This window comes from Podarcis bocagei (genome assembly GCF_964188305.1).
Source record: "Podarcis bocagei genome assembly, chromosome: 1".
NCBI classification, from domain to species: domain Eukaryota; kingdom Metazoa; phylum Chordata; class Lepidosauria; order Squamata; family Lacertidae; genus Podarcis; species Podarcis bocagei.
The window spans coordinates 122725802-122747845 of NC_138125.1; the positions used below are offsets into that span (position 1 = coordinate 122725802).

A 22044-nucleotide genomic window follows, 5' to 3' on the forward strand; every position below is an offset into this window, starting at 1 on the left:
GTTGTTTAGTCATTTAGTCGTGTCCAACTCTTCGTGACCCCATGGACCAGAGCATGCCAGGCACTCCTGTCTTCCACTGCCTCCCGCAGTTTGCTCAAACTCATGTTGCTAGCTTCGAGAACACTGTCCAACCATCTCGTCCTCTGTCGTCCCCTTCTCCTTGTGCCCTCCATCTTTCCCAACATCAGGGTCTTTTCCAGGGAATCTTCTCTTCTCATGAGGTAGCCAAAGTATTGGAGCCTCAGCTTCAGGATCTGTCCTTCCAGTGAGCACTCAGGGCTGATTTCCTTCAGAATGGATAGGTTTGATCTTCTTGCAGTCCATGGGACTCTCAAGAGTCTCCTCCAGCACCATAATTCAAAAGCGTCAATTCTTCAGTGATCAGCCTTCTTTATGGTCCAGCTCTCACTTCCATACATCACTATTGTTGAGCTTAGGTACCATTAAAATCAATTGGCCAAGTTAGTTGTGACTTAAGTCCCACTGATTTGAATGGGAACATGCAGTGTGATCCTATTTATTTATTTACTTACAAAGTACAGTTGTACCTTGGATCTCAAATGCCTTGGCTCCCGAACAAATTGGCCCCCGAACGATCAAAACCCGGAAGTGAGTGTTCCGGTTTTCAAACGATTTTCAGAAGCCAAATGTCCTTTGTGGCTTCCGATTGGCTGCAGGAGCTTCCTGCAGCCAATCAGAAGCCACGCTTTGGTTTCCGAACATTTTGGAAGTTGAACAGACTTCTGGAACGGATTCTGATCAACTTACAAGGTACAACTGTATTTGTATGTCACCCTCTTGCACAACCTCAGTGACATACAAATGTTTAAAAGCAATACAGAGCGAACATTAAAGCCACAGGCTACTCTGAGAGATATTTTAAACAATCGCACAAGCCTGTTGGCATAAAAGAGACCCCCATAAAAATGGAAAGCAAAAGAGGTACCTACAAAATAAATATGGCAGAATAAATTGATAGAATATACAGAACTAGCATCTATGACCATGAAAATAAGAAGTAATAAAGATGAGGCTAAAAGAAGAGTGGAAATGCTTGGGAGAACATTTTAGAAGGTATAATATTCGATCAAATCAAGTGAGAATAAACCTATGAGCAGCAGATAATATCAAATATGGGAAGACTTGAGACAAAATTGGGTGGAAGATCAGGATATGCAACCGATCAGTGTTTGCATAGAATGCCACAGAGAGATGGACTGGGAAGTCTTTAGGAAAAGGATAACTGATGGACAATGTGTGATGTTAGTACAGTACAACAAAATCCATCTTCAAGGGAAAAGAGACATGGCAGACATCACGGTTTCAGGTAGAGATTGGACCTTCTTGACATGGTATAACCATCATACCATCTACTATGGGCACCAAGGGATATAATAAGATACAGTACCAGAAGACAAGGCCACTTACGGTTGTCCTCACAGGTATCTTGGCATTCTTTCAAAGTATGAAAGTTGTTTTGGTTTCCTAGGCAACCACCATACTGGAACTTCTCACACTTCATCGATTCTTTGTTGAAGAAATACCGAGTAATTAATCCACGGCAGATACCGGGTTCATTCTCCAGAAGGCAGTAAGGAGGCTTTCCTGCGAATGGAGATTGTTTGAGGGGAGAAAGTGTCAGATAACCCAATATAGCCATTAATGAAGGACTTACTGCAGTTTACCAAAAGTGGGCACGATCTAACTCAATTTAAGCATTTTGGCAAGGCATGGGAGACAAATAGGGGCAAAGCAAGCATGCAAAGTATTTTCTGCTGCTGAGGATCACAAAACTAAAACATCAATTAAAAAACCAGCTAAGATGTATTTTAAAGTATCAAAAAGATGATTAAAATCAGCAGTAGCTAAAAAGAAACAAAACACAGGTAACACACATAGAACACATTTCTTTCAGTTACCTATCTGAGATTTTGATCTCTTTTTCTTCTCAGGCACATCTGAAATCGAAACAAAATGTTTTTAGTGTAGACCTGGGGAAAAAAATAACATTTACTAAAAAAAAGTATATATTTTTGCCCATAATGATATACCCCATAGCACTGAATCATTTCTCATGGTTCCAGAGTGTTTATCTAACCAAAATTCCATATTTTATTTTAGAAATGCTGCACATGATCCCATGATGTCCCAGCTCCTGCCAACTTAGCAGTTCGAAAGCACACCAGTGCAAGTACATAAATAGGTATCGCTGCGGCGGGAAGGAAAACGATGTTTCCATGCAGTCTGGTTTCCATCACAGTATCCTGCTGCACCAGAAGCAGTTTAGTCATGTTGGCCACATGATCTGGAAAGCTGTCTGTGAACAAATGCCGGCTCCCTCGCCTTGAAGCAAGATGAGTGCTGCAACCCCACAATTGCCTTTGACTGGACTTAACCATCCAAGGGTCCTTTACTTTTACCTTTTTTTAGGCATAGGATTGCAACAACAATCTAACTGATTTAACAGTAGATTTGATCAAATCTGCCCCAGCATGAATATTGTCTTATGTGCAGCCATGTCATCTTAATTTTTTAAGAGGTGACATTTGATCAGGAGTAAGGCTCACGTGAAGTACCAACAGCTGTGGACAACTAGGTATGTTGGGATCAATGCAAGAAGAGGAGTGAATGAGAGCAGTAACGGGATGTGATATTTTAGCTGAAACCTGAATCCAGAGACCAGCTGGAGTGTTCCAACACACGAGCCTAACCCATACACAATGAATTCCTGGCTGATTGTCAAAAGCTAATCTACAATTTGAATTTGCTTGCCTACAAGTGTTGCCAGTACTGTGTGTGTTTGTGTTTATGTGTGTATTTGCTTTGTTGCAGCTTTCATGAACACATGGATGGCAAAAAGGGCAACCTGCTATAATGGCGCTAGTCAAAGTGGGTGGGATGCTTCACGAACCAAATATGGTACCCATTCGTGGAACATTAGGGGGCAAGTTGTCAGTCCCATCCATCAGTTTAAGAAACAGTGTGCTATAATGCTATGTTTTAATGGGCTTTCCCATGCTTTTCTTCATATCCAAGAATTGAGCCAAATGCTTTAAGCAGCTCGTAGCTTTCCGTTGGCCTGATAATAACCACATTTGCTTTGCTCGTTTCCTCTTTTGCTAAGAGGATGCTCCAAACACAGCTGACGTTTTGCTTATGAAATGATTCACTTGTGTGAGCACTGCAATGTCTGGGTTTGGTTCACGCGCCACATGCTTGTCACAGTGATGACCAACACATGTGAAATGGTCCCATTCCACACCAGAGTAAGGGCTTCAGGGTAATCTGTTGTCACTTCCAAGGGAACCAATTTCAGTGGGAGCAGTTCACTTTTTCAGTCATCAAGTGATAAGCCTTTGATAAAGTATTAAGTTTAAAAACTACGCATGTAAGAGTCTAATGAGTGTGCTCATTAGAACTGGTAGGGTGAAAGGCAGGGAGGCCCACAGTAGGTGGCAACAGAGGACATGGCTAGCTATGCCAGAGCCAGCAAGAGGCAGAGTCACTAATTTTGCTTCCCTGCTGAGTTCTAAAGAGGAAGCTGACATCCAGTTGTCACCCTCTAGAGTCTAGACCAATGGTTTTCAACCACTGTGCCATGGAACACTAGCGTGACTTGAATGATGGTCAGGGATGCCGTGGACGACACTGGCCTCTGTCCCTCTTTCCTTCCCTCCCTCCTCTGATGCCCTCTGATGCAAACAACATGGTAGTCAGTCCTGCCATTTGAAAACCTGGTGCTCCCATTGGCTGCCTCCAATACTAGACATGAAGTGTAAAGGTACCCCTGACCGTTAGGTCCAGTCGCGGACGACTCTGGGGTTGTGGTGCTCATCTCGTGCTATAGGCCGAGGGAGCCGGCGTTTGTCTGCAGACAGCTTCCAGGTCATGTGGCCAGCATGACTAAGCCGCTTCTGGCGAAGCAGAGCAGCACACGGAAATGCCGTTTACCTTACCTATTTATCTACTTGCACTTTGACATGCTTTTGAACTGCTAGGTGGGCAGGAGCAGGGACCGAGCAACGGGAGCTCACCCTGTCATGGGGATTCGAACCGCCAGCCTTCTGATCAGCAAGCCCTAGGCTCTGTGGTTTAGACCACAGCGCCACCCGCATCCCAGACATGAAGTGATGTATCAGTTATTTGTTTACTTATATAAAGTATTTGCACTTCAGCAAAAAGGCTCCTGGAAGCGCTAACATGCAATCAGTTTAAAAAAGACCGTCTTAAAATCTAGGGGGGGGGGAGAAAGAGGGGAGGGAAGAGGGAGAATAGCAAACTCAGGCACCAATTCATAAAGTGAATTAACATTTCCTACAAGGATCCGATGGGAGGAAAATGTGCTGCATTTAACCTAAAGAAAGAGAGAAATGGAGGAAGACATGTACTGACCTGGTACTATGCACTTTAGCTGGCACTCCTCTAGAGTCAGAAAGTTGTTTTCATTGCCTTCACATCCGCCATAGTTAAAGATTTCACACTGGCGGGTTTGGATGTCAAAGTGATACCGGACATGCAATGCTTTGCAGGGCCCGCCATCCGCTTTGAAGGCACAGATGGACATGCCCAGTTTCAGTGGGGGCCAAGCAGGACCTGGAGGAAGGTGAAGGAAAGCTCAGCATATCACAATCCACTTATAAACACCATCTCCAACTCCTCAAAAGATTCCATCAACGGAGTTTCTGAAAAATTTAACACATCACTTGAGAAGACAGGCAAACTAATGCCAGCATACTGGAAGAAGCAAAGATCACCAGTGTCGAAGCAACGATTCTTCAACATCAACTTCGCTGGACTGGTCATGTTGTGCTCATGCCTGATGATCATCTTCCAAAGCAACTACTCTACTAAGAACTTAAAAATGGAAAGCGTAATGCTGGTGGTCAACAAAAGAGGTTTAAAGACTCTCTCAAGGCAAATCTTTAAAAATGTAGTATAAACACCGACAACTGGGAAACATGTTTTACAGACATGGCTGCAAGTGTTTCCCTGCATCTGGCACCGGTTGGCCATGCCTTTTTATTCATGGCTATCTCTTGAATTGGGATGCAGGTGGCGCTGTGGGTTAAACCACAGAACCTAGGACTTGCCGATCAGAAGGTTGGTGGTTCGAATCCCCGTGAGGGGGTGAGCTCCCGTTGCTTGGTCCCAGCTCCTGCCAACCTAGCAGCTCGAAAGCACGTCAAAGTGCAAGTAGATAAATAGGTACCACTCCGGTGGGAAGGTAAATGGCGTTTCTGTGCGCTGCTCTGGTTTGCCAGAAGTGGCTTAGTCATGCTGGCCACATGACCCGGAAGCTGTACGCCGGCTCCCTCGGCCAGTAAAGCGAGATGAGCGCTGCAACCCCAGAGCCGGTCACGGCTAGACCTAATGGTCAGGGGTCCCTTTACCTTTTACCACTGATAGGTAAGAGAGAGACCTGGGTGTTCAAGCCATGCTACACAAAACAGTGAAATATAGATCAGCACTTGTGGATTACATTAGATCAGGGGTTGGCAAGTTTTACCTCACCTGGGCTGGTTTACTCCATTGGGGATCCTTCCGTGGGCCAGATCGCACATGCACATGAGTGTGCATGAGCGTGATTTCTGGCGTCTGCGCAGACACGATTTCCGGCATGTGCAGATGCGATTTCCGGTACCGTGAAAGCAAGTCCCCAGGCTGTGCTGCACCAGTTTAGTGCAGTGCGAGAGGACTTGCTGAGCGGGCGGCTTGGTTCGGGGGCGGCTCGTGGGCCAGTTAAATGCCCCCGTGGGCCGTTTGTGGCCCACGGGCCTTAGGTTGCCGACCCCTGCATCAGACAGTGTGACACCTAATTCCAGTATTTTTAACTGTTTTTATATGTGGAATTGTTTTTCAACATTTGCATTGTTTTTATACACTGAATTTTTTTAATTTTTTTAAAAATATAATTGTTTTATATATTGAGCCTGTTTTTACTTGTTTTTACACTTTCCTTGTTGTATAGTTGCAACCGTTTTCTTTGTTTCAAGATTGCCCATTTCATTGACGTAACCCGCCCTGGAGCCTTCTGGTTAAGGGTAGGTAAGAAATCTAACAAATAAAAAATTATACAAATGGCAGCTTGGGCTCTAAATGCATGCCTGTTTTTCTTGCAGGGAGCTACGAATATGTTAAATGTGCCACGTTGTACCTGAATGCCGATGAGCACCAAATGTTCTCCAGAGGGCAGCATTGCCCCCAGAAAATAACACACCAGGGAGTCATAAATTCAACGGACTCACTGGAACATGCAGATCTAAAGCCAACACCCACCCACAGTTTTTGCAGTTTCCTAGTAAGAATAATAATAATTTACAATAATAATTTATTATTTATACCCCGCCCATCTGGCTGGGTTTCCCCAGCCACTCTGGGCGGCTTCCAAAAGAATATTAAAATACTGTGATACATCAAACATTAAAAGCTTCTCTAAACAGGGCTGCCTTCAGATGTCTTCTAAAAGTCTGGTAGTTGTTGTTCTCTTTGACATCTGGTGGGAGGGCGTTCCACAGGCCACAAATTAATACATACCCAAGTTTTTAAAAAGCCAATTTGGGGATTAAATGTAAAGGGTAAAGGGACCCCTGACCATTAGGTCCAGTCGTGGCCGACTCTGGGGTTGTGGGACTCATCTCGCTTTATTGGCCAAGGGAGCCGGCGTACAGCTTCTGGGTCATGTGGCCAGCATGACTAAGCCACTTCTGGCGAACCAGAGCAGCGCACAGAAACGCCGTTTACCTTCCCGCCGGAGTGGTACCTATTTAACACGCCAACCGCAGATGCATTTGGACCTGATGCCCAACAATTGCTGTTACTTATTTTTAAAAAGAAGCATTGATTAAAATATTCCACCAAATATAAATACAGTGGTACCTTGGTTCTCAAACACCATGGAACCTAAACACTGCAAACCCGGAAGTAAGTGTTCCGGTTTGTGAACTTTTTTCAGAAGTCGAACGTGCTCCGTTTTGAGTGTTACACTTCCGATTTGAGTACCACACTTCCGATTTAAGTGCCACAATTCTGTTTTGATTGTTGCGCTAAGATCTGTCTGTTATTCCTATTTATTTTGCGTTTTTGTTTTTGCGGCTCTTTTTTTTTTGTGACTGTGTGGAACCCAATATATCATCATACTCATCACCATAATTTTATTGTTTATACCCTGCCCATCTGGGCAGCTTCCAGCAAAATATAAAAAATAATAAAATGCCTAACATTAAAAACTTCCCTAAACAGGGCTGCCTTCAGATGTTTTCTAAACGTTGTGTAATTCTTTACAGTGGCGGAGTTTCATGCTCCGGCACCGGGGGGAGGAGAGCAGGTGGGGTCAGGGCTGGCGTGCGTCCCGGGGGTGTGGCACCACGCCGCCCACAGGGGCATGGTGTGTGTCCTGGGGGCGTGGCATGCCGCCTGCAGGGGCGTGGTGCCCAGTGCAGGCAGGGGAACAACCGCTACGGCATCCCACCGGGATCGCGCTGCTGGGGGCAGTGCGCTCCCCCCGCATTCCTCTTCCTCCGCCAGTGATTCTTTATCTCCCTGACATCTGATGGGAGGGCACCACTGCCGAGAAGACCCTCTGCCTGGTGTGTATATAGCATTTCTGGATTGCTCTTTGGGACCTGACTGTAGACTATCCTTGGTGACGTGTCTGTGGAGGTCGTCACCATGAACTCTTGCACTTTAAAATTCACCACTGCACCGCCTTGTTTCCAATGAATTGTATAATATTATAGGATAATTGGCAGCTGATGTCAACTACTCTCAAGGCTAAATTACCAATCTACTTCATTTTTAAGTTGTACGCAAGCAGTTGTCCAGGCCTTTGTTCCCTGGGGCCGGGGTCACTGTGAGTGAGTCCACAGTGATTCCTGAAATGGCCCATGTTTTGTTCCTCTTTGCTGCTTATTTCTCTGGGAGCTTCCCCATGACTAACAGAAGCAGAATAAGTTCTGCAAACTTATTCCCAGATGACTTCATGAGACAGCATTTTAAGCTCAGTCCTCAGGGGGGGCAGGACAGATTTTTTAAAACAACAACAACATTTAGAGAGCCACCCAGTTTCTTGCCGGTTTCTCATGGCCCCGCGTGGCTTTTATTTCTATGGAAGTGTTGGCTGCTATGCATGTGTGGGTTCAGATTTGTTGGAATCCACAGGGAGAAGTTAGGCAGAAAGTGTGTAAATTTTGAGGAAGGGAAACTGAAAATCAAGCATGTATGTTGGCGGAAATAAGGCAGAGCTAGGAGGCTGGTCCTAATAAGTCCCACAGAGACCATGCCTTACGCCAGGGGTGCAAACTGACGAAGACGAATGTTATAAATAAACTATTCCACCAGCGGTTTAGCCTCCACTGAATTGCAAAAGCAATCTCAGACTTTTTTGGGGGGGTTGAGCTATCTTTTCAGCATGCTCGCTGCATCCTAGAATGACACTGAGTACACTGGAAATAATGCAAGCATGGAAGAAATAGCGATTGCTACATAAGAGGTGAAGATACGTTGCTGCATCTCAAAATGAGGTCCTCTTGGGCTGCAAGTTCTGGAAGGCTTATAGAGCCCTTTGCTTCTTAAATTTACAGTGGTACCTTGGTCTCAAACTTACTCCATTCTGGAAGTCCATTCCAAAACCAAAGCTTTCCAAAACCAAGGCACACTTTCCCATAGAAAGTAATGCAAAATGGATCAATCCGTTCCAGTCTTTTAAAAACAACCCCCAAAACAGCAATTTAACATGAATTTTACTATCTAACGAGACCATTGATCCACAAAATGAAAGCAATAAACAATGTACTGCAGTCACACATTCAATCAATCAGTAGCTGAACTGGGTCGGCAGTGGTTTAGACCACAGCGCCACCCGTATCCACTGACTATACACAGCACAGTTCATGAAATATAATATAGAGGGTCCATTGTACTGGAGCTTATGACAGAATGCTGAAAAGTAGACTTTACACGTGGCTATCACAAGAAAAGCAGCCTCGCATCTCCTCTACCCCTCTCTTTTGAGAATGTCTAATAAAGCAAAACTACCCAGCCAAAGCAAATCTCTTTCCAGAATGCGACAGCAATTTAATTCTGCACATCCATTTGTGTACAACGGGCTTTAGATTGGAACAACTGATTTCAAATGGGTACGAGTTGCTACATCTTTTTGTGGTCTGTTCTTCTGTCGGCGAGCTGCTTCTTTTATAGGAAGGGCTATTCCCATGTATATGCATTCTGCACAGCTGTAATTGCAAGGCTTTTTCCAAATACATTTTGCTGATGAACTTTATCAAGGGAAAACAGCTTGTCACACAGAGAGAAGATGACCTTCGTCTTTGTCCCCTCCATCAGCTTGATTTGACAACTTGCCAGCCACCCAGGCATACTTTGCTGAAAGCTTTTCCTGTTAGATGAGCCCAATTGTCAAACTGCGATGCTAATACTTCACAGGCCTTCCCATTTACAAGAAAAAGGCATTTTGACTGCTGTGACTCATTCCCTTTGGGAAATGCAGCTGGGGGTGGGGTGGGATAAAGGTTGCTGGACATGATCTAGCACCTCAGTGCTCTCTTTGTAACACACAAAATAACGTGCGCCCAGGAATTTTTGTAAAAAACCCACATCATGCATATTTTGTGGCTTTGGGCTTTATCCTCAGTGCCGTTCCATAGTAATTGTCTATCTTTTGCTGTTTTTTCGTTTGGTCCAGATTAGGGACAGAGGAATCAACCTATTGCCATTCCATGTCAACTTCACATGTGCTTATTCAAAAATCTGTTCCATCTTATTTTTATGTTAATTTGTGTTTTTTTAAAAAAATCTGTAAGAAATTTCACACTTATATACCTTCTTAAATTTTAACAGAAAATATGTACACACAGGTCTTGCTATCCAAACGCTTGTTGTATGAAAATTCACTTATCCAAACACAAGGAATTAGCACCCAAACCTCGCTACGCACACTGCAGATTCAGATATCCCAACAGCCAGACCTATGCGTAGTACTGTAAACAAATAAGCAGCTTTTAACAAGTCCTACTTTGGGGTGTTTTGCTTTGGGGAGGGGGAGAGATCACACAATAAGAGAGCATTTTTTCTTTCCCCGTTTGCCTTTTGCAAATTTCAGAGGGTTTTCCTGAGCTTTTTTGTTTTGGTCATTTTGGGGTCCGAATTCCATGACCAGGAATACATTGGAAATGTTCCCATAGGAATCAATGGAAATCATCAACTCGCTATGTGAATACTTGCCAGAAAAATGATTCTTGGAGAACGCATTGTGTCCGGATAGCAAGATCTGTGTGTATCTCATTTTACATATTTCTAAATATATGTTTAAGCATTTGGGTGCATTTTTTAACGAGCCAATAGTTCCATCGCAAAATTCAGAGAAGTGCACAATCCAAATGATGTTCTGATCTGTGTATTAGTCCAAGATGTGTGCATTTAGTCAGTTGACTTGAAAATGTGGACCAAGCAAAATTCTCCTCCGTCCCTAGCTCAAATTAACAAGGTTATGGGTTTTTGTACAGTCAAACGTCAGAAGTCAAATGGAATTTGTTCCAGAAGTCTGACTTCCAAAACATTTGGAAACCAAAGCGTGGCTTCCAATTGGCTGCAGGAAGCTCCTGCTGTGTTAGCCCTTTGGACACCCGGCTTCCAAAAATAGTTCGCAAACTGGAACATTCACTTTCGGGTTTGCGGCGTTCGGGAGCCAAAACGTTTGAGAGCTAAGCTGTTCGAAAACCAAGGTACGACTTTATTTCAAGTTATTCACATGCTCACTTTGCAAAGAATTGCTCTTGCAAACAGACTGCTCAAATATGAGGGAAAACGGAAGAAAGCCACAAAGTTTATGTGCAACTTGGACTGATGCGATGCCATGTTATTCAGCTAAACAGGGGCGCTTTGTTTCAATGCGCTGTAGTCAGATCTCTTACCGACAGCCTCTCCATATTCCTCTTCCTCCTCCACTGAAGGTGCAGTCCCATGACATGGCCCGTTGCTGGACAGAAGATACAAGATGGCAGCTAGAAATACATCTGCTCTCATTCTGCTCGCCTCTCCTGAATAAAGCAAAAGAAAACATGACGCCGGAGAACGTGATGCATTTGAAACCCAAATTTGTTTTGAAATACCACATTTTGTTTTAATGGCCTTGGACAAGCCATTGACTCTCAGCTTAGCCAGAGTTATCTCCTAGTACAGTGGTACCTCGGGTTAAGTACTTCATTCGTTCCGGAGGTCCATTCTTAACCTGAAACTGTTCTTAACCTGAAGCACCACTTTAGCTAATGGGGCCTCCTGCTGCCGCTGCGCCGCCTGACCACAATTTCTGAAGCATCCTGAAGCAACGTTCTTAACCCGAGGTAATATTTCTGGGTTAGCGGAGTCTGTAACCTGAAGCGTATGTAACCTGAAGTGTATGTAACCTGAGGTACCACTGTATAGCAATGAGGACAAATCGGGGGTGAGGAACCTGGACCCACTCCCCAGGATGAAGAAGAAGAAGAAGAAGAAGAAGAAGAAGAAGAAGAAGAAGAAGAAGAGGAGGAGGAGGAGGAGGAGGAGGAGGAGGAGGAGGAAGAGTTTGGATTTGATATCCCGCCTTTCACTCCCCTTCAGGAGTCTCAAAGTGGTTAACATTCTCCTTTCCCTTCCTCCCCCACAACAAACACTCTGTGAGGCGAGTGAGGCTGAGAGACTTTAGAGAAGTGTGACTAGCCCAAGGTCACCCAGCAGCTGCATGTGGAGGAGCGGAGACGCGAACCCGGTTCCCCAGATTACGAGTCCACTGCTCTTAACCACTACACCACACTGGCTCTCATCAAAGAAAGGCGTAAGAGGATAGCTCTATGTCCTCCAAGGAATGAGTGCCTTCTAAGTTTCATCCTTCCTCAAAATGATACTCTCCTTCCCTGAAACCTGCCTTCTCCCTGACACCAGGAGAGTTATCATTGTGGGAATGGGGCACAGCTATAATGTCCCTGAAGGCCTCATCCATTGCTGTCTCTGCCTCCCTTACTTTTTCCATGTCTGCCAACTTAGCCTCAGGGGAACTACAGTGGTACCTCAGGTTAAGTACTTAATTCATTCCGGAGGTCCGTACTTAACCTGAAACTGTTCTTAATCTGAAGCACCACTTTAGCTAATGGGGCCTCCTGCTGCTGCTGCGCCGCCGGAGCTCGATTTCTATTCTTATCCTGAAGCAAATTTCTTAACCTGAAGCACTATTTCTGGGTTAGTGGAGTCTGTAACCTGAAGCGTATGTAACCTGAAGTGTATGTAACCCGCGGTACCACTGTAACTTGTTCCCAGAGAACCAGGAGCTCGTGGCACCTTCAACACACCCAGGGCTTCTGTCCAACAGGGTGATAGTCGTACATGTGGCCAGAACTTCAGGGCTGTTTCCTTTATCCTCCTGCACCATTCCCAGGAGAAACCCCTGTGAGTAGCGAGGCCTGAGCCTCTGAAATGATGCCAATGCAAAGTCATCGGAATGGCACTTCCCCTGTGTTTATTTTTATCTTAAAGAGAGGAAGGGGCAAAAACAATACAGAGGCTATTTCTTGCCCTCCTTTCCAGGTATTGTCACCACACAGTTTGTTGAGAAGCCACGGGGAGTGCTGAAAAAATGCAAACACATCCGGTCCGTTGAGCTTGTGCTACAAAGATTTAAATTTAAATCTCAAGTGAGGCATGTGTCCTGAGCAACTGCCCTCTCATTCATCCTGAAGTCACGGCTGAAGTGAGTGTTGCTGCCTGCCATCCAATTTCTTAAACTAGGGCACGTGTTGACATTGCCAAGAGCACACACTTCCTTGGCAGGCCTTCCCTCGTTGTTCAGTAAAGGACTCAGACAGCTTCCAGCCAAGAAGGAAAGCATCTATTTCACTCATTGAATCGAGCCCAAGGCACACACACGCAAAAAACCCAACCTCAGACAGCGAGCCTATTCACTTCAAACAGCAGCCCTGTTCTTGACTTCCAAGAGAAGAGCTATAGATCTGGCTACTTTGGAGATGGCTGGATCAAAGTTCGGATTGGCTGGCCCTAATAATGAGGAGAGCGAGGCCTCAGGCAGAAGGCATGAGGTATTGGAGGGCAGAACTGTGTGTGACAGCCAGCCTGTCCTAGCCCTCAGGTGGAATGGAGGACCTCCCCCATCACCGACATTGAACTTGTGGGGTATTTACAATGCAGTCAAACCAACAACGCACGTTTGCTAGATAGGCACATGATAGGAGTTGAAGCTCACAGAGTTTTCCTGTAAGTTTGCTAGAGAGAACTCTGACACCTACTCCTCCTGAAATGGGAGGTCATAGCCCTATATAATAAAATGGTTCCTGAAATGACTGGATTTTCACTTTGGGGAACCCTAATATATAATCCCCTCACCTGCCTAGGCTCTTCCTTTTCCCTTTTTGCTCTTTCATCTCATTCCAGCAATGTAGAACATATGCTAAGTCTGAGCCACAGCTCAGACTTCATTTTGAACTAGACAACTATGTCTTTGTAACTGGATTATTACGTTAAGCCTGCCTGAACAAAGCTGCTGTATTTGTTACTCTTCAACAAGTATTCTGAGAGAGCAAATGCTATTTTTGCTTTTTACAAGATGGTTTGTCTCAGGGTTGGACTAGATGATCCTCAGGGTCCCTTCCAATTCTAAGATTCTATTATTATGGTTTTAAGAGTGCCGAATCAGTAAAGTTGCCTTCACTTTTGTGCTCTAACTTTCTTCAGAAATGTCCGCTTAGCTTACCTTTTTTATTTTAAGAAAGAATCTGGGGCTCCTGTTGACATGGGGTCTGGCACATGCATGCCCCCAGTACCTCCTTGTGGGAGGCCATGAACACAGATATACAATGAATGTCCTAGATCGGTGGCATGGCTAACATGTGGTTCCCCAGATAGTTGAGCACCAACTCGCATCAGCCTGAGCCAACATGGCCAATGGCAGAGGGCTTTCTCGGTAGTGGCGCCTGCCCTGTGGAACGCCCTCCCAGCAGATGTCAAAGCAATAAACAACTATTTTACTTTTAAAAGGCATCTGAAGGCAGCCCAATTTAGGGAAGTTTTTAATGTTTGAAGCTGTACTGTTTTTAATATTCAGTTGGAAGCCGCCCAGAGTGGCTGGGGAAACCCAGCCAGATGGGCGGGGTATAAATAATAAATTATTATTATTATTATTATTATTATTTGATGGGAGAGGAAGTCTGACAGTAAGTCCAACACTAGGCTGCCTTCCTGCAAACCTATGTCTTTTATTGCATACTTTCATTTGCTCACAATTTCTCCAAAGAGGTTTTAGTCATAAAATAAATGACTTGATCACAAAGTAAATGACTTTATCAAATATCTAGACCACATTGCTACAGTCGAAGCATTTGACACCAATCATACTGAGCTCCTAGAATGTAACATTATCTTCTATTATTCTACAGTTTCAGGATCTCACTAAGTCAGCTCTGGTTTCAAAAGAAATATTCTGGGAGCAAGTATTCCTAAGTATCTAATTAGCAGCAGAATTAAACTCTCCACTAATGGAACACCGTATTGCCTTAATGTTAACAACTCTTTAATATTAGCAGTGCATATGTTAAACCCAAACTTCTCCCTAGGAGATTTCGGATAATAACCAGCAGAATAATTGAAGAGAGCATTACTCGTACAGCTTAAGAAACAGAAACGTATAATGAAATAACATTTGCAAGCAGCAACAATTTTTTTTAAAAAAGTGAATGACTTGTGCAATATTAATGGAATAGATCCAACACTAATTACAGGGAACAGGATTTCACAAAGAAATTGCCCAATATTTTTGTTCCCTTGAAAAGCATGCCTTGAAGGGAGGTGAGTGGGAGAAGGAAGTGTTTCCACTGAAATTACTGTCTATAACTCCTCACATTACACAACTTGGTACAGAACTTCCATTTTCCCCTCCTTCTGTATCTCAGATTCCTAAACTGTTACATCACAGGGGCAGAGAGATGAGGATGCCAGAGACACATTGCTCTCACTTTTCCTCTTCCCTTATGCAATACAGGACTGCTCGGGCTACAATCTGCGTTCAATATATCACAAAACTTGGGTTTAAAAGCAGAGCTTGCCCTTGCTGTAGCTCTGAATCTGGTAGAGTTAAAGGCAGGGAACCCTTTTTTCATGTTCTCGTGGACAACCTTCCTTTGGTGGGTGGGCTCAGAGGGGAAAGGAGAAGGAGCAATGGCTATGAATGTTACCTTTGAAGATTGAAGTACATCCCAGCCACACAAAAGTGAGAAGTTTCCAGACACAGAGACCCAACCCCAGACCTCTCCTGTAAAACTGGCTAAAATTTATAAACTAAGATCGAATTTGTGTTGGAGATGTAAGGTATCAGAGGGGTTCTTATATCATGTCTGGTGGGGATGTGATAAAATTATTATTATTATTATTATTTGTAAATATACATGAAGGACTGAAAAAAATGTTTAAAACAACAACTGGTGAGAAGCCGGAAACATTCTGTCAGGGAACTGACATCGGAGCTAGAGGCGGAGGGAAGGCTCTCAAATGATGCTGGAGAAGGGCCCAGCAGGGAGAGAGGCAGCTCCGCAGATGGGGAAGCAAATCAGCGCAACACCAGGGATATAGAGGGGCTGATGGGGGAATCGGCGAGAGGGCTCCAGGACTCTTCACCGGACACCAGCGGGGAGAGCACGGGTCCTCCGCTACCCACGCCCACCCTGCGCAGGAGACTTCCGCGCAGAGAGAGTAGGAGGAGACTGGGTGTCAAACAACTTTTATGTTGGAAAAGATTTAAGAAACGCCCACTGATGGATTCTGCTAGTGACTGAGGCAGCCACGAAGTGAAGGGCGGTCCAGACTGAAAGGTTTAGCAAGGCAACAAAGCCTGGAGAGGCGGCAACTTATGCACGAGCAACCCATACACATTACACATTCCTTTTAGGATTTATAACAAATGACATCCTGAAAGACATGAAGAGAATCTTTTTGTATGCAGCAGCTGACGCAATCTTATTGATTGCAAAAAATTGGAAATCAGAAGAAGTACCAACGTTGAAAGACTGGCAATATAATTTTTTTGAAATGATTGAATTAGCAAAAATGACGGCAACAATTAGAATGCAATCTAATCAAAATCTCAAACAGGAATGGAAATGTGTAGAAGAATACAGTGGTACCTCGGGTTACATACACTTCAGGTTACAGACTTCTGTACAGAAATCAGGCAGCGGTGGCACAGCGGCAGCAGGAGGCCCCATTAGCTAAAGTGGTGCTTCAGGTTAAGAACAATTTCAGGTTAAGAATGGACCTTCGGAACGAATTAAGTACGTAACAAGAGATACCACTGTATAAGATAATCAACAGATAAAGTAAAGGTAAAGATAAAGGGACCCCTGACCATTAGGTCCAGTCGTGACCGACTCTGGGGTTGCGGTGCTCATCTCGCTTTATTGGCTGAGGGAGCCGGCATACAGCTTCCGGGTCATGTGGCCAGCATGACTAAGCCGCTTCTGGCGAACCAGAGCAGTGCACAGAAACGCCGTTTACCTTCCCGCCGGAGCGGTACCTATTTATCTACTTGCACTTTGACGTGCTTTCAAACTGCTAGTTTGGCAGGAGCGGGGACTGAGCAACGGGAGCTCACCCTGTTGTGGGGATTCGAACTGCCGACCTTCTGATCGGCAAGCCCTAGACTCTGTGGTTTAACCCACAGCGCCACCCACGTCCCAACAGATAAAGTACAGAGAGACTAATTGGAAGTCATTTTTAATTTCTTGTTTTACAATCGTTCACATCATTGGGAGTACAAAGGATGTTAGTTATAAGAATTGTGTTGTTTCATATATTGCTACGGTCTGTTTGTCAATTTATAGTTGGTTTATTTGATTGTATGTGTCAGAGCTGCTTCAAGATCCTAGCTCACAGAGGATCACGCTAGCCAGCGGTCATTAAGTAAAAGTCTTTATTGAGTTACAGTTTCCATTCCCAAGCTGCTGCGTGCAACTCTACGTCTAATGGCTAGATCGGCGAAGCTCCGTCTGAGTCTCCGCCCCTTGTGCACCAACTTAATATCCTAGCCCTGCTCCACCTTTTCTGCCTGACTGCTCTCCTCTGGGTCCCTCTGCCCCCCGGGGTCTCTTCCTTCCGGGATTCTTCTGACGCCGACCCCCCGGAACTCCCTGTCTCCTTGCGCCGGGCTTTAGGACCTGGCTCCCTTTCCTGGCTGCCTACTGCGTCACTTTCCTGTGCATTTGAACTTGGCGCGCGCGCCCAACCTTCCACTTTCCATCTGACCGTTTCTTCGCTCCCCGATGGAGGTGTGGCCACTCCTGACTCGTGCCCTCCCCCCTGTTGCGAGCTGCCAGCGCTTGATCTCTGGCGCTCTTCCTCTTCCCTGCTCTCTGGCTGTGACGCTGGTCCCGATTTCCAACTGCTCTCCTCGGAGTCCCCTCTGGCTCTATCTTCCTGGGGTGTCCCCCTAGGCTCCCCCCTTGCCCTGACCACTGGTGCTCCTTTCTGTGAATCTTCTGATTCACTGGAAAGACTCGGAGATCTCGGGTCGTCGTCATCACTCATCTTTTCTTCTGCCTCCTCCCCCTCGCTCTCTGTTTCTTCCCTTGCCCTTGCCTCTGCTCCTGAACCCCTGACATCCATCCCCCCTCGAAGCCCCCCGTTCCCCCCTCCCCTCCTTCCGGTGCGGGAACTGGGTGCTGCTGTGTCAGAGGGACGAACGTCGGATACAGTTCGCTTCCCGTGGCGGGCCTCCATCTGAAGTCTCCCGGTTCTGCCTCCCTGCTCTCGTCGACGACGGTCACCTCCGCTTCCATCTCTGTGCCGCCGTGCTCGAAACCAGGGTCGTCCCCGAAAACGTCCATGTCCGTCTCTCCCTCACTTCCTCCTGGCGGCGTTGCTCGTCCTGGACCTCCCAGCCACTGCCTGCGCCACTGCTCCTCTGGTCTATCGTCCCACCAATACGAGGGTTCTGAGGCAGATCCCGAGGGTGACCCCTCCGGGGAACGGGCGTCTCGTATCGGGTCCTCGTCCGAGTCGAACCCCCGGAACGTGCTGGCAGAAAGCGTTGGCGTGAAAAGCCAGTCGTCGAAAAAGTCTGCTGGCATTGGTCTATGTGGGAAGAGGGCATGAAACTCGTCTTTGAGCAGAGGTTCGTCCAAGGCGTAGCCCGGCACCCAGCTGTTCGCACTGGCCGGGGTGCCCTCCTTGGCGAGAAGGTATTCTACCCCTTCTTCCCCCCATCTGGAGTCCAAAATCTCCGTGACTTCGTTGATGCGTTCCTTCTGTGCCACTCCCGCGTGCCCGGTTTCTTCTCTGAGCGGACTCGGTGCCGTTCCGGGTTCCTGAAACCTGTGCGGTGCCTTGTAGGGAGTGAGCACCGATCTGTGGAACACCGGATGCATTCTGGAACCCTCCGGAAGCGCCAGCCTGAAAGCCACCGGGTTGACCTGCTCTTCGACTTGGTAGGGCCCCAGTTGCTTATGCCCCAGCTTCTTCTTGGCCAACGACCTGGCCGGCACTGCGTGGGCTGCTAACCAGACCCAGTCTCCCACATGGATCTCTTCGCCAACCCTTCTGTGTTTGTCCGCTTGCACCTTGTATGCATGTTTGGCCAGCTCCAGGTGTCGCCGCAGCTGATCGTGGACCTCCTGCAACTCCGACGCGAACGCATCTGCTGTCTGCGGCTCCCCCTCCCCCATCCTTTCCAGTCCCGGGAAGGTTCTGGGGTGCCTCCCGTTGTTAGCGAAGAACGGCGTGACCCCCGTGGACACGTGCTTCGTGTTGTTGTAGGCAAACTCAGCGAGCGGCAGGTAATCCACCCACGTCGCAGGCTGTTGATTCGCATAACATCTCAGGTACTGCTGCATGATGGCATTGACCCGCTCCGCCTGCCCGTTGGTCTGCGGGTGTCTCGCCGACGCCAGGTTGATCTTGACGTTCAGGAAGCCCATCAGCTTCTGCCAGAAATTCGAGATGAACTGTCGCCCCCGGTCGGACAGAATAGACCGTGGCAGACCGTGAACCTTGAACACGTGGTCTATGAACAGTTTGGCGGTTTGCTCCGCCGTGGCCACCTTGGCACACGGAATGAAATGTGCCATCTTGGAGAACAAGTCCACCACCACCAGCACGGCCGTCTTGCCCCTCGAGCTGGGCAGATCCGTGACGAAGTCCAGGGCCACTCTCTCCCATGGTTCGACCGGAGTTTGCAGCGGTTCCAACAGTCCGGCCGGCGGTTTGTGCACCGGTTTGGCCCTCTGGCAGGTGTCACACCTCGCCACGTAGCCCGCGACCTCCCCTCTCATTCCGGGCCACCAGAAGTCCCTGGCGACTAATTCCACCGTCTTCTCCTTGCCAAAGTGCCCGGCAGTGGGCGCGTCGTGCAGCTGCTGCAGTACCTTGGCGCGAAGTTCATCTCCCGGCACGTAGATGGCCCCTTTACGAATGAGCAATCCATCTCTCAGCTGGAACTCGTCGGTCGCTGCCGTGCCCCTGTGCACCTCTGCCATCTTCGCTTGCTCGAAGGAGTCATCCTGCAACGCTCGCCGCACCGCCTCCAGGTCCACTGTTGCCGCAGCGCACGCCCACACTGTTGGTGCGAAGATGTGCATGGCGGCCGCTGGCTTGGCGTCCTCCAGATACTGTGGCTTACGAGAGAGAGCGTCCGCCATGATGTTGGTGTCCCCCGGGACATACTCTATTCGGAAGTTAAAGTTCGCAAAGAACTCAGCCCAACGTATCTGCCTTTGGTTCAGGAACTGTGCCGTGCGCCAGTGCTCCAGATTCTTGTGGTCCGTGCAGACCTGCACCGTGTGCTTGGCGCCGATCAGGAAGTGCCTCCATGCTTTGAATGCTGCATGAATGGCCAGCAACTCCCTGTCCCAGATGGTGTAGTTCTGTTCGGACTTGCTGAGCTTCCTGGAGTAAAACGCTCCCGGCCGCCAAACCCCCTGCGGGTCTTTCTGCAGCAGGACTGCTCCCACGGCTCTGTCCGAGGCGTCTGTCTCCACCCTCATCGGCCTGCTGGGGTCGACATGCAGCAGCTGCTCTTCCGACGCGAAGAGACGCTTGAGTGCCTGAAAGGACTGCTCTGCCTGCTCTGTCCAGATGAACTTCTTTTTCTTGGAGCTAAGCGTGTCCGTGATGGCCGCTGTCTGCATAGCGAAGCCTTTGATAAACTTGCGATAGAAGTTCGCGAAGCCGACAAACCGTTGGACCTCCTTCCGGTTGCGTGGGCTCTTCCAGTCCAACACCGCTCGAACCTTGGGGCTGTCCATGGCGAGCCCCTTGTCAGACAACTTGTAGCCCAGAAAATCCACCTCCATCACGTCGAATTGGCACTTCTCCAGCTTGGCGTAGAGCCTATGCTGCTGTAGCCTGCTTAGCACTTCTTTGACGTGTCTGTCATGCTCCTGCCGCGATTCCGAAAAGATCAGGATGTCATCTAAGAAACAGACGCACGTCTTGTAGAGGAGCCCCGCCAACACGTGATGCATGAACGCTTGAAAAACGTGGGAGCCATTTTGCAATCCAAAAGGCATAACTCTATATTCGTAGGTGCCCAGAGGCGTGAACATGGCCGTCTTCCACTAATCCCCTTCCCGCATGCGAATGAGGTTGTACGCCCCTCGCAGGTCTAACTTGGTGAACACGCTGCCCTTCCGTACCTTTGCGAGGAGGTCGTCGATTCGGGGCATGGGGAAGTCCGATGGCTTGGTCACACTGTTTAAGATGCGATAGTCCACCACAAGTCTTTTTTGGGGCGTGTCCCACTTCTTAACAAAGAATACCGGACTGCCCCCCGCTGCCTTGGACTCCCGGATGAAACCGCGCTCCAAATTATGATCTATGAACTCTTTGAGTTCCTGCAGTTCGTCCTCAGACATGGAATACAGCTTCCCTTTAGGCAGCGCCGCCCCCGGCAGCAGGTCAATTTTGCAGTCATATGGTCTGTGGGGGGGTAGCCTGTCTGCCTCCTTCTCGCAGAAAACCTCCAAAAATTCTGCGTACTTGTGGGGAATCGCTTGCAGCGTGCCTAGCAGCAGCTGTGACTCCTCTTCCTCTCCTTCCTGCCGGGGCACGATGCAGTGTTCAGCACAAAAGGAAGAGCCGAAGGTCAGCTGCCTCTGGTACCAAGCCAGCGTTGGGCTGTGCTTGTCCAGCCAACTCATGCCCAATACAATGGGCGTGTCCGATAGTTGAGTGACGTTGAAGCTGATGATTTCCTTGTGATTCCCAAGGCGCATCACCATTGGTGGCGTCTGCTTCACCACTTGCCCCCCTAGCAGCTCCCTGCCATCCACCGTGACCACCTGCAGGGGCAGCGTGGCCGGCAGCAACTGTATAGCGTGCCTGTCTACAAAGTCCTGCTCTATAAAGTCCGCATTGCTTCCCGAGTCAATGGTGAGCGGCACGTCCATGGTGATTCCATTGGGCAGCTGGAGCGATGCGGTGAGCCTCACTACTGGTTTGGGTGGGAGGGGGTCCATGGGCTGTGAAATCTCCGGGGACTTCTTCACTGACACGTCTGGCTGGGCCCCATTGCCTCTTCCTCCAGCCAGACATCGTCGTTTCCCTGCTGTGGTCCTCCTTGTTGCGTTGCTGCAGTCACCATTGCTGAGGCTGCAGTGTGCTTGTGGAGCCTCCGGGGACACTCTTTCGCCATATGCCCTGGATCCTCGCAGATGTAACACTTCCTGTTCCCTCTAGGAGGCTTCGCTTTCACTGTTGTCGGTGCTAGGGCTCTGGCTGCTGATTGAGCCCTTGCACTTCCAACCTCCATAGGTTCCACCCCTCCTCCTTGTGGAGGCGTGGATTGCGCACGCGCTGCTTCTCTGGGAAGGAAGGAGGAGCCCCTGGCTGGTTCGCGCCCTCCACGCCCTTCGTCCCTGCTCCACGGACGTTCTTCCAGCCGCACCCCCACGGCTAGCGCCCTCTGAACGATCTCCTGCGTGGTCCGGGGTCTCTCCCCCCTCGCAATTTCATCTTTAACCGAGCCGTGCAATCCCTCCCAAAACAGGTCTCTTACAGGAGCCG

The 22044-nt window shown here is 47.8% G+C and overlaps 1 protein-coding gene across 3 annotated transcripts in view; it reads right to left on the reverse strand.

Annotated features, from left to right (window-relative positions):
* The window catches only part of TFPI (tissue factor pathway inhibitor), a 54337-nt gene that overhangs the window by 11911 nt on the left and 20382 nt on the right, over positions 1-22044 (reverse strand). For all 3 annotated transcript variants that reach the window (XM_081182791.1, XM_081182790.1, XM_081182792.1), the window contains exons 2-5: positions 10926-11051; positions 4393-4593; positions 1920-1958; positions 1429-1605 (exon numbers count right to left, since the gene is read on the reverse strand). In XM_081182791.1, coding sequence (XP_081038917.1) covers positions 1429-1605; positions 1920-1958; positions 4393-4593; positions 10926-11037 — 529 coding nt within the window. In that variant the 5' untranslated portion in view covers positions 11038-11051. The remainder of the gene's footprint in view (positions 1-1428; positions 1606-1919; positions 1959-4392; positions 4594-10925; positions 11052-22044) is intronic.